This window comes from Drosophila biarmipes, chromosome 2R (genome assembly GCF_025231255.1).
Source record: "Drosophila biarmipes strain raj3 chromosome 2R, RU_DBia_V1.1, whole genome shotgun sequence".
Classification (NCBI taxonomy): Eukaryota; Metazoa; Arthropoda; class Insecta; order Diptera; family Drosophilidae; genus Drosophila; species Drosophila biarmipes.
Window position 1 is genome coordinate 22,386,636 of NC_066615.1, and position 18,206 is coordinate 22,404,841.

Sequence of the window (18,206 nt, forward strand, 5' to 3'; positions counted from 1 at the left end):
CATAACTTTTGTTATAGGATTCCGATTAGGATGTGTGATACCTCTATGAGTTTGTGGTTGAATTCTCTTTAAGTCTGCATGAAATATTTTATTGTTAACGAGGGTCAAGATTTTAGCCCATTTTCATGTTCAAAATATCCTTCATTCCAATGGGGTCACAATGGGAGCCCAAAACTGCACTTCTAAATTCCATAACTTTTGCTATCGGATTCCGATTTAGAACTGGTATACCTCTATGAGTTTGTGGTTGAATTCTCTTTAAGTCTGCATTAAATATTTTATTGCTTACGAGGGTCCATTTTTTAGCCCATTTTCATGTTCAAAATATCCTTCATTCCAATGGGGTCACAATGGGAGCCCAAAACTGCACTTCTAAATTCCATAACTTTTGCTATCGGATTCCGATTTAGAACTGGTATACCTCTATGAGTTTGTGGTTGAATTCTCTTTAAGTCTGCATTAAATATTTTATTGCTTACGAGGGTCCATTTTTTAGCCCATTTTCATGTTCAAAATATCCTTCATTCCAATGGGGTCACAATGGGAGCCCAAAACTGCACTTCTAAATTCCATAACTTTTGCTATCGGATTCCGATTTAGAACTGGTATACCTCTATGAGTTTGTGGTTGAATTCTCTTTAAGTCTGCATTAAATATTTTATTGCTTACGAGGGTCCATTTTTTAGCCCATTTTCATGTTCAAAATATCCTTCATTCCAATGGGGTCACAATGGGAGCCCAAAACTGCACTTCTAAATTCCATAACTTTTGCTATCGGATTCCGATTTAGAACTGGTATACCTCTATGAGTTTGTGGTTGAATTCTCTTTAAGTCTGCATTAAATATTTTATTGCTTACGAGGGTCCATTTTTTAGCCCATTTTCATGTTCAAAATATCCTTCATTCCAATGGGGTCACAATGGGAGCCCAAAACTGCACTTCTAAATTCCATAACTTTTGCTATCGGATTCCGATTTAGAACTGGTATACCTCTATGAGTTTGTGGTTGAATTCTCTTTAAGTCTGCATTAAATATTTTATTGCTTACGAGGGTCCATTTTTTAGCCCATTTTCATGTTCAAAATATCCTTCATTCCAATGGGGTCACAATGGGAGCCCAAAACTGCACTTCTAAATTCCATAACTTTTGCTATCGGATTCCGATTTAGAACTGGTATACCTCTATGAGTTTGTGGTTGAATTCTCTTTAAGTCTGCATTAAATATTTTATTGCTTACGAGGGTCCATTTTTTAGCCCATTTTCATGTTCAAAATATCCTTCATTCCAATGGGGTCACAATGGGAGCCCAAAACTGCACTTCTAAATTCCATAACTTTTGCTATCGGATTCCGATTTAGAACTGGTATACCTCTATGAGTTTGTGGTTGAATTCTCTTTAAGTCTGCATTAAATATTTTATTGCTTACGAGGGTCCATTTTTTAGCCCATTTTCATGTTCAAAATATCCTTCATTCCAATGGGGTCACAATGGGAGCCCAAAACTGCACTTCTAAATTCCATAACTTTTGCTATCGGATTCCGATTTAGAACTGGTATACCTCTATGAGTTTGTGGTTGAATTCTCTTTAAGTCTGCATGAAATATTTTATTGTTAACGAGGGTCAAGATTTTAGCCCATTTTCATGTTCAAAATATCCTTCATTCCAATGGGGTCACAATGGGAGCCCAAAACTGCACTTCTAAATTCCATAACTTTTGCTATCGGATTCCGATTTAGAACTGGTATACCTCTATGAGTTTGTGGTTGAATTCTCTTTAAGTCTGCATTAAATATTTTATTGCTTACGAGGGTCCATTTTTTAGCCCATTTTCATGTTCAAAATATCCTTCATTCCAATGGGGTCACAATGGGAGCCCAAAACTGCACTTCTAAATTCCATAACTTTTGCTATCGGATTCCGATTTAGAACTGGTATACCTCTATGAGTTTGTGGTTGAATTCTCTTTAAGTCTGCATGAAATATTTTATTGTTAACGAGGGTCAAGATTTTAGCCCATTTTCATGTTCAAAATATCCTTCATTCCAATGGGGTCACAATGGGAGCCCAAAACTGCACTTCTAAATTCCATAACTTTTGCTATCGGATTCCGATTTAGAAGTGGTATACCTCTATGAGTTTGTGGTTGAATTCTCTTTAAGTCTGCATTAAATATTTTATTGTTTACGAGGGTCCAGTTTTTAGGCCATTTTCATGTTCAAAATATCCTTCATTCCAATGGGGTCACAATGGGAGCCCAAAACTGCACTTCTAAATTCCATAACTTTTGATATCGGATTCCGATTAGGATGTGTGATACCTCTATGAGTTTGTAATTGAATTCTCTTTAAATCTGTATTAAATATTTTATTGTTTACGAGGGTCCAGTTTTTAGGCCATTTTCATGTTCAAAATATCCTTCATTCCAATGGGGTCACAACGGGAGACCAAAACTGCACTTCTAAATTCCATAACTTTTGATATCGGATTCCGATTAGGATGTGTGATACCTCTATGAGTTTGTAATTGAATTCTCTTTAAATCTGTATTAAATATTTTATTGTTTACGAGGGTCCAGTTTTTAGGCCATTTTCATGTTCAAAATATCCTTCATTCCAATGGGGTCACAATGGGAGCCCAAAACTGCACTTCTAAATTCCATAACTTTTGATATCGGATTCCGATTAGGATGTGTGATACCTCTATGAGTTTGTAATTGAATTCTCTTTAAATCTGTATTAAATATTTTATTGTTTACGAGGGTCAAGATTTTAGCCCATTTTCATGTTCAAAATATCCTTCATTCCAATGGGGTCACAATGGGAGCCCAAAACTGCACTTCTAAATTCCATAACTTTTGATATCGGATTCCGATTAGGATGTGTGATACCTCTATGAGTTTGTAATTGAATTCTCTTTAAATCTGTATTAAATATTTTATTGCTTACGAGGGTCCAGTTTTTAGGCCATTTTCATGTTCAAAATATCCTTCATTCCAATGGGGTCACAATGGGAGCCCAAAACTGCACTTCTAAATTCCATAACTTTTGCTATCGGATTCCGATTTAGAACTGGTATACCTCTATGAGTTTGTGGTTGAATTCTCTGTAAATCTGCATTAAATATTTTATTGTTAACGAGGGTCCAGTTTTTAGCCCATTTTCATGTTCAAAATATCCTTCATTCCAATGGGGTCACAACGGGAGACCAAAACTGCACTTCAAAATTTCATAACTTTTGATATCGGATTAAGATTACGATGTGTGATCCCTCTATGAGTTTGTGGTTGAATTCTCTGTAAATCTGCATTAAATATTTTATTGTTTACGAGGGTCAAGTTTTTATCCCATTTTCATGTTCAAAATATCCTTCATTCCAATGGGGTCACAATGGGAGCCCAAAACTGCACTTCTAAATTCCATAAATTTTGATATCGGATTCCGATTAGGATGTGGGATACCTCTATGAGTTTGTAATTGAATTCTCTTTAAATCTGCATTAAATATTTTATTGTTTACGAGGGTCAAGTTTTTATCCCATTTTCATGTTCAAAATATCCTTCATTCCAATGGGGTCACAACGGGAGACCAAAACTGCACTTCTAAATTCCATAACTTTTGCTATCGTGTTCTGATTAAGTTGTGTGATACCTCTATGAGTTTGTAATTGAATTCTCTTTAAATCTGCATTAAGTATTTTATTGTTAACGAGGGTCAAGATTTTAGCCCATTTTCATGTTCAAAATATCCTTCATTCCAATGGGTTCACGATGAGAGCCCAAAAACTGCACTTCAAAATTTAATAATTTGAGTTATAGATACCGATTAGGAAAAGGGATATTTCTATGAGTTTGTGTTTAAGTTCTCTAAAAATCTAAATTCAAGATATACATTAACTCTATTTAAATTTAATTTTCATATAAGAACACATTTAATAATTCGAATATCAGTGGCCAACGGCCTTTATTAGCGATGTACTTATTGAGTGCAGAAAATCATGAATTCTAAACCAACTTGTTGGCCTCCTCCACCTCGGGATCTGGTTCTGCTGGCCCACCGGCAGTGGTGTTCTCCTGTTCCTGCTCTCCCTGCTCGGTGGTGTTCATGGGTGAAACCGGCTCGCCTGCAGCTTCTGGCTGGGCACAGGAGCAGGCATCCTTGGTATTCTCCGCAATCCAGTCGTTAAAGTTGCTCACCCGGGTGTAAACCCCAGGGGCACTTGGCCTGGCACATCCCTCGCCCCAGGAGACTATGCCCGCCAGCTGGTAGGCTTCTCCGGAGCCCCGGACATGCATAGGTCCACCACTGTCACCTTGGCAGGCATCCTTGCCACCCTGCTCCACGTAGCCAGCACAAATCATGTTGTCGGTGATCCTGGCTTCGCCATAGTTGCTCTGGCGACACTCCTCCTGGGTGAGGATGGGCACCTCCACCTCCTGGAGGGTATCTGAAACGGGTCCACCTTCACTCAGGGCTCCCCAGCCGGTGACCACAGCCGTTTGACCCGCATAACTGTCGCTGGGAGTGGGCAAGCAAACTGGATGCATATCTATGCCAAGACGAACGGGCTCATTGAAGCGAATCAGGGCAATGTCACTGTCGAAGTTCCTGGTGCTGTACTTGGGATGGATCAGCACCTTGGACACCCGGCGCTCCACGATCTTCACATGGCTATCCTGACGATTGTGCTCCAGCAGACGAACAGTGATCAAACGATAATAGAAGCCATTGAGGCAGTGGGCAGCGGTCAAGGCATATTGATCATTGATCAGAGAGCCTCCACAGTAGAAGTTACCGAACCACATGAGCATAATCATCCAGGGGTACTCATGGACCTCCGTCTCCTGACCTCCAACGATCCTATGACGGGTATTGATATTACCGCAGGAGCACTCGGCGCACTCCCTTTTCGCTGGGGGATTCCAGTCCGCAGGAACATCGGGACCCACGATGGATTGTATCCAGTCCAGGAAGCCAGTCTGCCTCAGCTGAGCCAGGTTGCTCAAGATCTTCTCTGGCTCGGAGGCGGAACGCAAGGGGGGCGTGGCCCAGGCCAAGTCACCCACTGCCAATGCAGCAATCAGCAGAATACGAAAATTACACATGGTCAACTAACCTGGCCAACTGGCAGTTGGCAACTAACCGAAGAAATCCTGCGAGACAGATGGTACCCAGCACTCTTCCAATCCGAAAGCCAAGAACTGGCTAGACCAGAATAGCCCAAGGAAACCGGCTCCCAAGAAAGGTTAGCGCACTTTATGAAAACTTTTCTTTTAATCAATAAATATAAAACAGCTTGAGAAAAGGATCTTCGAGCATGCCGAAGAGGGCATACTCTTGCAAGGATGGTAAATTCTTTTTCTGATTTTAAAAGGCCTGAACTTATATCCCTAGAAAGTGCAAAGTTATTTTCAGCGAAAATAGTTAGTTTCTTGGGATATAGGAGTTAGTGACTCGGGAAATAACAAGCTTTTTGTAATGAAAACTTGTCTTTCAAGCGATTCTATTGCATGCTGAGAATTTGTAAGTTTGGTTAAACATAGATGGTATAAGAGCAAATATAATAATTACTTTTTTTTATTGTTATATACCGAAGACCTTGAGAAGTATCACATGCAGGGGAGATATGAAATCCTGAAATATTATTTTCAAAAATGTATAATAGAAGATCCTAATACTCGCTCTTATTCCCTAATTCATTACCACCCCAGCAAGAGTATTTACTATTAAAAGATACAGACTTAGCTAGATGGTGTCTACTTGATCTTCTTGGTCTCCTGCTGGCAGAGGCAAGCCTGTTTGGTGAGGTTCTTGATCCAGGTTCCATAGCGGTTGACTCTGGCATAGACACCAGGATAACCGGCCTTGGCACAGCCCTCGCCCCACGAAACCACGCCGGCTATTTGATGCTCTCGCGTTCCACTGGCCACGATGTGCAGGGGACCTCCACTGTCGCCCTGGCAGGAGTCCTTGCCACCCTCATCGTATCCCCCGCACAACATGTTGTCTGTGATCTTGTTTCCATAGCGACTCTTGCGGCACTCATCTTGCGATAGAATGGGCACTTGAACCTCCTGAGAAGGAAAGATTTTTGATGTGTAAAGTTTAGTTAAATGAAAAGGATTTAAAACTTTTTGAAACAGGTTAGGTATAAAGATTATAGAGCAAACTTACAAATATATTTTCCAAGCTAATTTTACTTTATTGAGAAGCAGTTCTTACCTGAAGAGTATCGGAGGTGGGTCCACCGACTTTGAGGGCTCCCCAGCCGGTGACGATGCCATTTTCGCCCTTGAAACTCCTGCCCGGCGTGGGCATGCAGACGGGATGCAGTATCTCGTTGAACTCCACCGGCTCGTCCAACTTGATGATGGCGATATCGTTGTCGTAGTTCCTGGCGTTGTACTTGGGATGCGTGATCACCTCGGCCACCTTGCGGTCGATCTTCTGCATGTGCGACATCTTGCGGTCGTGCTCGAGCAATCTCACCGAGATTCTCTCCTTCCGAAAACCATAGACGCAATGGGAGGCGGTTAGGAGGAACTGATCGTTTAGCAGGGAGGCGGCACAGTAGAACCTTCCGCCGTACAGCAGCATGGCCACCCAGGGATACTGGTGCACCTCCGTCTCCTGGCCTCCCACGATCCTCTTCTGTATGTTGGCTATTCCGCAGACGCAGTCACTGCAATTTCTGGGCGGATTCAGAGTGGGTGGAGCCGGAGTGGTGGCCCTCCTGGTCGTGGTGGTGCTGGACGAGGGAGCCGGCGTGGTGGTCGAGGTGGTGGATGCCACCTCCGGCATGGTGGAACTACTGCTCAATGTAGCCAGGGTGGCATTCTCCGCATCCGAGCTCCCTGGTCGTTGTGGCAGCAGGGAGAGAACCCATTGGATGAAGGTGTTCTGGGACTGTTTCAGCAGGGGTTTGGCCTCCGATTGGGCTGATACTTGGTTCTGGAACTCTGGTTGATCCTGACCTACAGCCTGCTCCAGTTGGCAGCCCAAAGCCAGGCAGATCAGCAGCAGACACAACCAGGCTCGACTCATTTCTCTAGACTTTTTCCGGCTTTCTCCACAGCGACACCACCGACTCGGGTGGCTCTCGGCGAACTGATCGGCCAGCCGCTTGGCCAGCATTTGAAAGCGGCATTTCACCCAAAAAAGAAAGAAAAAAGTGGTTCTGGCCGGTGGCACGTCCACTTTGCCAATCCAATCCACACAGAAAGAAACAGTGATTTATTTGAGACATTATTATTGCGGATTTCTCTTGGTGCGGAAAGGGACTTTAGAAAGGTCTAAAGATATTTTTTCAAAGGTCTGTGAACTATAAATTGTCAGGGGATTGTCCAAGTTGTTTTATAATTTTAGATACTAGTGATTAGAAACAATTTAATACGACGCCATTTTTTCGATATTTTAAGGTTCTATAATTTTTATATGAAGTTAATGTACGACTTTCGGTAATCTGCCTATAGATACTCAACTTTTTTATGAAATGTTTTCAACTACTACTCCATAACCATAAACTTAGATATTCCATCTACTATGAAACATAACTGTAAAGATAGCTTTCTTATAAAATTTTCTTTCTGTGCACCCCCTCAAATTTGCATTTGTATTCTGCGCATGCGTGGGCGCCCCAGGGCATCCACACCGTACATTTCTTGACCATGATACTTCACTCGGTTGGCCAGCAAACAAAACACAGCAGAATCGGAGCCACTCATCCACAAAAGCAGAGTTTTTGTTGCCTTTTCAGCCTTTTGCGCCACTGAAGTAGCGAAAGTTTTTTTCTCGCTTCAATACTTATTGAAATGAATTTTTTGCTTCTTTCCCATCCAATCGATCGATCGGCGACGCATCGTAATTTTACTTTCTTTTGATTTATATTATTGGGGCTGATTTTCGGCGATTTTGTGGGTCGTTGGGGCTTCGTCTGTGTGTCGACAGCTATAACAGCTGACAATAAAAGCAGCAACAATGCCGGCGACAACAATAAATTTGTGGCACTGTTTACATTTACACCGTTTACGTGGTCGGCTTTGCCAATTCGGCCGAGTCACGGGCCGGGGGCACTTCATACAGGGTGATGTGTTGGCAAGAACTATTTTACTGGGCATGGAGCTATAAAATATCAAAGCTCCGGTATCATAATCTTATGCTAAAAACATTTAAAATGTCATTATAAACATTTTCTAAAAACCATTGTTGCACATTACTTCACAGGTACATACAAATGTTGTCTATTTTATGTGGAAAAACTCACTTCTTTATAGAGCCAATGGATTTTTTATACAACCTTTCTGCAGTTTCAAACACCAAGCTAAGAAAGACTATTTCCAGAATTCACTGAACTCAATTCCAGCCGTAGTCACACTTCAGCTCCCCAGAGAAACAAGCTCAGGCAACTGTGGTTGTCATAAAAGCGAAAATGACCTCCCCAAAGACGTGAATCTGTCAGGCTGGGCTTTCCTTCGAGCGGAGATTAACGAGGCAGGCCACTTGTGGCATCCGCACGTGTCCATTGCAGTCGTGAGTCATATTGGTCATGGGCCTAAGTAGCCCCATCCCACGGGATCATTAAAAACAACTTGCAGGTCTGTGGAGGCGGCGCCGTTGCGCCTGCGCCATTCGGATGACCGCCAATTGATGGATGGGCGAGGGTCTGCCCTGAAAAACCGGAGAAAAGGGAAAATCGGAAGGGGTCTTCGAGAGTCGGGAGTTGCAAGAGTCATTAGTATGCGCACACATAACATTTGGCATATTAATTGTCCGCGTAATGTTGGCTGCAGATGCAGTTCGAGTGGAGTTACGTGGAGTTGCAGTTGGGCTCGGATGGAGGTGGAGCTGGGGATGGGGCTGGGGCCTCCAGATGATGATGATGACGAACTAATGTCGGACTGTGGGCACTGGAGATGATCTCTTATTTTGGGAATGATATATTTCAGATACAAAATGTATTCTTAAGATAACCGATTCCTTTAAGCTATCAAATATAAATAAATTAAAAGTTTAAAAGCCGTGTCACACCCCTTTAAAAGCTGTTATAATTTATCCCTATGTGCTTAGATTTTTTGGACAGCTAGGAATTTTGAATAAATTAGCACTCCTCCATTAGGACAACAATAATGTTAAAATATTCCAATTTCGCAGGGGCTTTTAATTGAATTCCTGTCGTGTTTTGAGTGCTGTTTTTCACTTTTATTTTAATAGATCGTTAGCATCACTGGTGGGCAGCCATCAAAGGCATGGCAGATCCATTGCCCAACCGCAGTGCACGCAGTTAAAACAAAGTGCCATTTGCATAATGCCCGGCTAGACAAAACCGAATGAAAAATACGGAAAAAAAAGCCCGAGCACAAGCTGCATGTGTGAGCATATCTATATGTTGAATGGGAGTGGGGTTTGGGTTCGGGGCCTGGGGCCTGGGGTTATTTACGATCCTGAGGAAGGGACCTGCACTTGGCGACGCAATTATGCAAGGCCCACTCTCCGGGAAAACGTGACCACCAACAGAGTGACTCTGCGACTGATTGCCGGTCCTGAAGAGCTGAAAACCTGAAGACCTGGCCCTGGCAGATTGGCTCTGTTGGACACGATGGCAAAATATGTTAATTGGCATTGTAATATGCACATTAGATGTTGCCAACTACTAAGCGCTCATTAAACAAGCCCAAGCTCATGCTCGGCCAATTACTGCCGCAGGTACACAATATATACGTGGTACATGCCACAAAAAGTCGCCAAGGGAGGGGTGCCAGGTGATAAATTGGGGGCAGATGAATCGATTATAGAACCAGATTGTCGGGCCCATGTTTGCTGTATCTCTAAAAATAGTTAAGAGGGCAAGGAAAATGTGTTAATTAACAAATTTGCAATAAAATGTATTTTTTACTTTTCTGAAAGAGTATAATATTTTCAAGAAATATTTAAAATAATAAATATATAGCCTCGAATTTATTAAGTAACCCAAGAATAAGATCGCTAAAGTAAATCCAAAATAAAATGCGAGAGTGTTTTCGTCTCAATTTCAAGAACGTTTTTTCTTGGAAAAGAGGGTAGACATTCTCTTAAAATTTAATAGATATGGAAATATATTTCTCAAAAAGGTGTTCTCAAGAAAAATAAATTAAATAAATTAATTTATTAATTAAATAATTCGTTATATTTTGGTATGAATTATAATTATGTGCCATGAAATATATTGTGTTTCATGGATTTTTAGTAGGCCCTGTTCAACATCTCACAACTGTCAACTGTCTTTTTGGGTCCCATAAATCCCAGTGCCTCAGTTACCCTTCACAACCCTAGAACACCACATCTAAATGGGATAGTTCTATGTTTTCCCTCCATTTTTGTTTTCGGAATTTGGTTCAGATGATTGTAAGTGTTCAGAATTGTTAGTTGCACCTTGAGTTATTCGCACACGTGAGTAAAACGCTTAGAAGAAAAGAGTTTCTCAACAATCGCGGTTTTCAGATCACCTTTGCCATGTATCCGAATAAGACAAGTGGTTCGTTGAGGGGTTCAAAAAGCGCCCCCGAAACAAAGACCTCGGATGGCAGTGCCGCAGACAGGATAAGATGCAATTGTCCGCGGGGAGGTTGCCAGGACTGCAGATGCTGCAACGGATGTTGCCAGAATTGCGGATGCTCCAACTGCCAGAGGAACCTTCAGCGAAAGGAGAGGAGAACATAGAAGTGTCCAAGTGTCTATTCGGCTTAGAAGGTCAAGGATGAACGTTCTCAAGGACTCTTTGATTTCCGTTTTCTTGAGCTCGTCCTGGCCAGCGACAAAAAATCATTTGGTTTCACAACACTTGGAATTGGCATTTCCCCGGACTCCAGTTTTCAGGTTATGATAGTTCAAGTTCAACGTGAATATCTTCCAATACTTGGTTACTCGGACTCTTAGGATAGGATACTAGGAAGCGCTACACTCGAATTCTTGACGTGGATAACTGAAACGTTGTCTTGGTTAACTGATTTAGAAACTGGCCTCACTTAAATAAAAATAATAATTGGAAAAATGTATTCATTTTTTTTTTTTTGGTCATGAATTCTATATTATACCAACGGCTTTAAAAAATAACTCCTCTTAGCGACGAGTCTCTTAATTTCTGTGGATTTAAGGATCTGCAACTCGCGTAGCCAGCCACAAAAAACAATTACAAAATTGTTGGGCAGTCGGCGGTTGTCTGACATGACCCGACCCCGAGTTTTTCGCCCAAACATCGAGTGAACATGTAAATGGGATATTTTTCACAGACAGTTGGGTGCGTGTAAAAAATTTCACTTTTGATTTATGCGCGCGGCGTGGAAAGGTGTTTGCAAAAGGAAAATGTATATAGTACAGTACATGAAAACCAGCAAGAACTGGCAAAGTTTCGAGAACCCAAAGCAGCTACCGCCATAACGAAATTGGTGGGAGTTTTGGGGGGCGGCATAGGAGGGGGATATTGCAACATATTTGCATAGGCAACCATTAGGGCAGCGCGACCATTCAGCCACTCAACCATTCAAACCCTGAATGGCTATTACAGCGAATGGATTATGTTTTGCTATGCACGCTGCTCGGCTGCCATAAAATTTTATCTGCCAAGTTAATTAAGCCGGTAGTTAGCCAACTTGGAAGCTGGCAAGCTGGCCGGCTGGATGGCCGGGACTCGGACTATCCTGGCGCTCCTGTTCATTTGCAGTTGAAAATTTAATTAGTTATTCCATTTGCGCGCCACACTCGCTTTTCATTGCGGCCATTCAGACAGCTACCTCTCGCTTCCGGTTAACCCAAGGGATTCGCGAAAGGAAAACGAAACTGTCCGGGTGAAGGGGCCGGGAAGTAATGCCAAAAAAGAGTAGACACGAATATCTGATCAAGAGTTTCCACACCTTGGCTGGGAAATCAGCTGAATCGCATCGAGACTCACGCAAGGAAAAACTTCGGGCGGGACGGCATGCAACGGCCAGAGTCTCAAGTTTCAGGTTGCAACCTCAGCACGCGATCCCATTTTTTGCCCAAACGCCGATTATGACTTGTACTTGTTGAAAGAACTCTGGGGGCATATAAAAAGAGGAAGGTAGAGCGAAACAGCTTAAAAATGTGTAATGATTTTTTGGGCATGCTCAACATACTTGCAATAATTTGCATGCGACCCCCGAGTGGCATGCAATATGCTCTTCGCACGCGAGGCCCGATAATGGATTAATTACAGGTAATGCGATCCCAGACAGGTCACATACAGTCTTGCAGGTAAAGGTTACTGTTTTTGCCAAGACTATTCATACCAAAAAATATTATTTTTTAGCACTTTGTGGGCTGAATTTATGCATTCTTTATTGAGTTTTTCACTTTCTACACCAAATTATAGTATTTTTCCATGCTTAAATTTCTAAATTAACATTATATCATAATAATAAAATAAAATCCAACTGCTTACAATAAAACCAATTAGACACGACCTCTATTTGGGCAAAGATGGGCACCAAAGGCGTTACATGCTTAAGCACTTTGAGAGCTTGTTTGACCATCATGAAGAGCAAACATCAAAAACCCGAGGAGGTCCGAGCACTTGAGAATGGAAACAGGCCTGGGAACACCAAATGGGATTTTTGAATGCTCTTGTAAGTCACTCAGGTGATCACCGTTCCCATTCCCGAACTCGGGGCTCGAAAAAATGATTAAAAATTCAATTTGAATGCTGGCAACAGGTGATTCAGATTTCGGACTCGGAACTTCGGAGCCTGCCCTCTTTTCAATCGATTGCATATTTTATGCTCCCATAACGACTCATTAATTCTATTCGAATGGCGTCGTAAACAAGCCATCAAAACTGACCCGCTATTACACGAAATGGGGGAGACGAGAAAATAAATAAGTGCCATAAAATCTTGTTTGTTGACATATTTAAATGACGTAAAAATCGAATAATAAAATAGCCCAAAATGGCCAATCATCCATGGATTTCGCTCTTTGCTGGGAACTCCGACCGGTTTACAAGCTCTTGGGCTACATTTTATTCTTAATTTAAGAGTAAATTAATAATTAATAGGCGAACAAGATAAATAATGGCGACCGCAATTGATAAAATCGGCAGTTCATTCAATTTTAGCAAAAGGAATCAAGGCCACAAGAAAAATATAATTTAATTAATACCCTTAATAATAGCAAGGAAAGTGGTATAAATAATTACAAATAAAATATCAAGATGAGCTTAAGTTATCATCTTGATATTTTATTTGTAATTATTTATATCAAATAAAATATCAAGATAAGCTTAAGTTATCATCTTGATATTTTATTTGTAATTATTTATATCACTCGGTTTTACTTTACAACCATAATAGCCAGGAATTATGGTTGTAAAGTAAAACCGATGGTAACTTTGCCTTTGTAACAGTTTGTGGCTATAAATTATAACGAAGGTAATTTGCAACATTGTTAATACTTTAACCGGATGTTTTTAATAACTCATCTCATTCATTGTACTGCCACCGCAGGTTAATTGAAGCGGTTCCTCTTCATCCATGTAACGAACAATTAATGGGGTTAAACGCAATAAAATAAAGCCCACTTTTTATTGTTAATCGAAAATATAGCTGAAAAATTAGGACTACAGAAATTCATCCTAATTCTAAATAATTTATAATTTATTTATAATTATATCCTAGTAATTATAATAATAAAATATCAATAATACTTGAAGCTGCATTGCCTGAGATACTCGGACCTAATTGGATTTCTCTCCGAGCAGCTTCGCAATTTGGATAATTCCATAAACGAACCTCTGGAGGCGTTGGTCCATTGAAATTCATTTAGTTGTCCAGCAACTAATTGAAATAATCATGCGAAAATTTGTCTAATTTGTGGTCTCGTCCCCTGCATAATTCACAATGCAGGCCAGCCACTCTGTCCTCCGGTGTCTGGGCTCGACATTTCGGTACAAATAAGCCAGTCGAGCGGCCATTTGCTGGTTCCCTGCGCATTTTCTTCGTCAATGATTAATTGTTTTGACAATGTTGCAGCTACGTATATGTACCTCTACGAGTCCATCCGCCTCTTCCCCATCTGGTTCTGGATGTGGATGTGGTGAAATATTCCGCGTGGCGAGCGCAAACCCCGCCTCTGGTCCATGTCACATTTGTGGCCTGGCACTGACGAATGTCCCCAAATTGATGTATGATTTTGGCAGCGGTGCCAAAATCCTGATGGGGCAGTAGTCTGTCTCCGTTTCCAGCTCCAGACTGCTGTGTGCGGAAGATTTAGTGCTGAGTTTCGGGTTCTGTGGGCCATTTTTGGCAACCTATGATATATTTCTCACCAAAGTTGAAGCTGCTTTATGGCACATGCAAGGGTTTAAGTTGGGAGAAGATATTGATTTGGATATGGATTTAATAACTATAGAAGATGCCAATAATATTTAAGTTAAATAATAATTCTGAAAATAGATATATTATATAAATTTATGTTATACCTCAGAAAAAATAATAAAATAACATTAAAATTGTTCAGAATATGGTTAGTGGTTGTTTTATCTTGACAATAGATTTCATTTTTAATACTAAATAAATATTGTGGCTTTCAAAATTAACCCCTATCTTTTAGCTAACCAATTTCCCCCATTTAATACAAGAAAATGTCACCGACAGGTAGTTCGATTTCCTTTGGCTGGTAATTCACACTTTTCGCAACCGGTTTTGGTCTAAATAAATCAGGTTTGCTTGTCTAACCCACTTGGTGCCATTTCCTTGCTGCTGTATTTACACCTTCCTTTTCCCTTAACGACAGCTAAACAAATTAAACTTAAAAATAAATAAAGTGGACCGGAGGACAGAGGCTGAGCTCAAGGGTGGCAAACAGTTTAGCCTTAGTTGCCCCTAAAACTTTCACTTGACCCTCGTCAAGCGACTGCAAGGGGGTTGGTCCGAAGGTGCGGGGTCAAAGACAGGGCAGTCGAGTGTTGTAATCAACAGAAAATTGGCACCAGTCAACAGAAGCCCTCCCGGAACTTATCCTTCCGCCCCTTAGTTTTAGTCCTGGCATCTCGGTATCTGTGTCAGTGGCAGGATGTTTTTCCGAGGGTGGTTGCCTTGACCAAGTTACTGAGCTCGGTGCGGGGGCTGCCCCATTTGGCTCAGTTCTGTTGTCGTTGATAAGTCGGCCGGTTCAATAAATCGTCGCCTTAGCAAAAAACACATAGTTAGTGGATAGTTGAAGCTCCTGGAGTGCCGATGGCCACTGGGCCATTATCGTCCCGTTGAAATCCGAACATGCGACCCCATGTAATCGCTTGCCATTTACTTTATCATTTGCAGCATAAATTAGGAACTAAACGGCTGCACTAAACTGAGAGTGGAGCGTGTTTTGCATTTCATTAAATTATAAGTACGCTCAGAGAAATAAGTGTGCAGAAGTTAAAATATGAATACATTATGAATACCACAGAATTCAGTGATAAATGGTTGTATTACTACAAACATTAAACATTTGTATATATTCCTTAGGTTATAATCTTTCAACTCCCCTTGTTACTTAAATGTATTTATTTGGAAATTATGAAACTGTAAGATAGGAAAACTTTAAATAAAATTCGTGTTCAAACTAAAATCCTTTATAAGATTCAAAAGCACCCAATGCCTATAAATCATCCTTGGTTTTTCTCTGTGCATAAACAGGTATTTCTATATGAGAAATGCTAATTAAGTGGAATGCAGAGTTGGCGCCACATGCCAAATATTTGCAGCAGCTGACACCATTTGGGGGTCAGGAGTACGTGCTGGTTAATTAAGCGGCCATCGGAATGCATTACATGTCCCTCTGGCCAGGTGCAACAGCATTTATTAGGGGGAGGAAGGCTGTAGGGGAAGGCATTCCCTCAAGCTGGAACAGTTTACGTGACAGTAGGCCTGCTCCTTTAAGCCTTCAAAGGAGTACCAATAAAAGGGGATGACTCCCCGGGGTCGCCTGTCCAACTAACACAATTTTTCACACCTCCTCCCAAACCTTCTTTGCTGAAATGTTTTATATATCCGCACCATTGACCGGGTCACCATTCGAAAAAAATGGAGTTGCAAAAATGTCGACGATTTCTTTAGCGCAAGTCATGCATTCCATTTCCTATTTACATTTATCTAACTCTCGCCAAAAAAAGGACCAAAGGAGCGGATTTAATGGAAAACGAAAACGATGCGCCAGGGTTGTTGGCCCCGTCGCCGTGGCGCCTGGCAACCCTGGTCGGCGCCACACAAAATTCCACTCCGCATTGCGTTCGTCCGTTTTTATTGCATGTGATTGCTTAATTTATTTGTATATATTTTAAACATTTTTCTACATTTTTTCGAAGGGTAGCAAAAGGTGTTTCGGGCTTGCAGTTCGGATTTTCGTAGTAATAGAAACAAAGAAGTCTTTAAAAATGAATAGGCTTTTAATGGTTAGATCTGTGTAAAACATCCTTTAAATTTTTATGGCATTTTTAATCAAAAAGTTTTTGGTCAATCAAGGGTATTGGAATACTTAGTTTTGGCCCAAAGTAGCCTGTCCTCCTCGTTTTATTCATTTCTGCTCCTTTTTGGCGCTGACCAAATGGTGCCAACTAGACGCTATGCGCCAAAAATTGTTAAACGTTTGCCAAGTGCTATGTGAATTGGTGACGTTTGTCGGATAACACTACGTATGCGTGATTTGTCTGAGTTCAGAAAGATAAGGAAGCAAAAAGATAGGAGTCAATGGGTAACAAAATTGTATGTTACCATAGCTTAAGATTATTTAAATTAAAGTAATCCTTGAAAAAAATTTAATTTATATATTTTAGATTATCCAAAACCTTCAAACTATTTCAAGGAGTTAATATACCATGGCTTAAGAGTTTTCTACGTACTCTACGATAACCGCTCACACAATAATTCAATTTTAAACTGCAGCTTCTTAAAAAAGAAAATGCAAAATGTGTAACGAATCCACGTACCCATAAATCATTCAACTTAAATCCCTGTAACAAATTCGTATGCACGCGAATCAATTGTTCAATTGTTTCCGTAGGAGAATAAATAAAATATAAGCCCAACGCTGTTAGGGATCCGCGGAAAACGGAGGGAAAGCGCCGTTCGGAGAGGGAAATAGGGCGTAGGGACAACAAACAAGTTGGCGGCCATAAATAAATATCGCATAAGCCCGGAGACCAAGCTAGAATATAAATTTGCACTCTGCTTCGCGCCCGTTGTAGCACAATCAACTTAATTTTGTAAAAATTCAATTTAAATAATGCCGCGCCGCGGCTCCATAAAAAAATAATCTCGCATGCGCGTATCTATCTCTATTTGTGTATTGTGGCAGAACGAATTCAATTGTCTGGATTTGGTTTAAATGGCAGATGTTGCTTTAGTTGGGGGTTTATTAATTTATTCGACTTTAAAAAGGGCTTTTTATAAATATTTTAAATTGTCATACATTTTAATATGGTTATTATTTATGTTATTCAATATTATGTTATTCAATCAAGTATTTTCCCTTTCTCAAATTGTGGCTTTATTTATTATTTTGCCCTTAGTATTTCCCTCACTTGCTGCTAAAATTAAACTGAATTTGCCGCTTGAAATATTTTAATTTCCTTCGGACACGATGCGAGTCCATCGAAACCTAATAAAACGCCAGAGACACGTACGCACCTCTGCCATCCAGAAGCGCTGAAGATGACGAGTGGCATTCCCGAATGTTGCACTGTCTACTTTCATGTGTCTTGTCCTCCGTTTCTGCCACATGTGCTGCAATCTCCTGGAGTAAATTGAAGTGACAGTTGGGGCAGAAGCGAGTCGGTGCGGAAATTAATTGAATTCCCTTGAAAAATCAGAGGGGAGAAGTGCTTCAAGTCAGCAGTCCACAGAACTATTAATTTCTTAAAAAGTAATAACCTTTTATTAGAAAATTCTAATGGCCAGTAAAAAGTAGCCTTTGTAATTTAGAAAATTGTTAAAAAGTTCCTAAACCTCTTAAATATAATATTAAAATATCTAAAAATAAAAATTCAATTCTAAAGATTGGATGGTATTGTTATTCATATGCTTATTTGTTTATGTAAATGCTTGTATGTGAATGTGTTAAAAAGAAACGTAATGTAATATTGAGAATAAGGTTAAAAGGTTTTTCACAATAAGGAATATTTAACCTTTCATATACAAATCGTATTAAATAATTTGCGTTATATGGTCCGTTTTTAA

At 40.6% G+C, this 18,206-nt stretch overlaps 2 protein-coding genes across 2 annotated transcripts; both read right to left on the bottom strand.

Annotated features, from left to right (window-relative positions):
- Positions 1-3,938: 3,938 nt before the first annotated feature.
- Positions 3,939-5,132, bottom strand: LOC108022218 (trypsin-1). Its single transcript, XM_017091072.2, has one exon. It carries the CDS (start codon positions 5,103-5,105, stop codon positions 4,005-4,007), a length of 1,101 nt encoding a protein of 366 aa, XP_016946561.1. The 5' UTR covers positions 5,106-5,132; the 3' UTR covers positions 3,939-4,004.
- A 129-nt stretch (positions 5,133-5,261) lies between these two features.
- On the bottom strand, positions 5,262-7,096 carry LOC108022167 (trypsin-1). The gene is made up of 2 exons (XM_017091011.3): positions 6,223-7,096; positions 5,262-6,074 (listed from the first exon to the last, which is right to left on the bottom strand). Exons 1-2 carry the CDS (start codon positions 7,042-7,044, stop codon positions 5,757-5,759), a joined length of 1,140 nt encoding a protein of 379 aa, XP_016946500.1. The 5' UTR covers positions 7,045-7,096; the 3' UTR covers positions 5,262-5,756.
- Positions 7,097-18,206: the final 11,110 nt, after the last annotated feature.

Coding starts and splice junctions, on each gene's coding strand:
- LOC108022218 (XM_017091072.2), bottom strand. CDS start 5,105: ATGTGTAATTTTCGTATTCTGCTGATTGCTGCATTGGCAGTGGGTGAC.
- LOC108022167 (XM_017091011.3), bottom strand. CDS start 7,044: ATGAGTCGAGCCTGGTTGTGTCTGCTGCTGATCTGCCTGGCTTTGGGC. Junction 6,075..6,222: donor CCACCTCCGATACTCTTCAG/GTAAGAACTGCT, acceptor TTTCCTTCTCAG/GAGGTTCAAGTGCCCATTCT.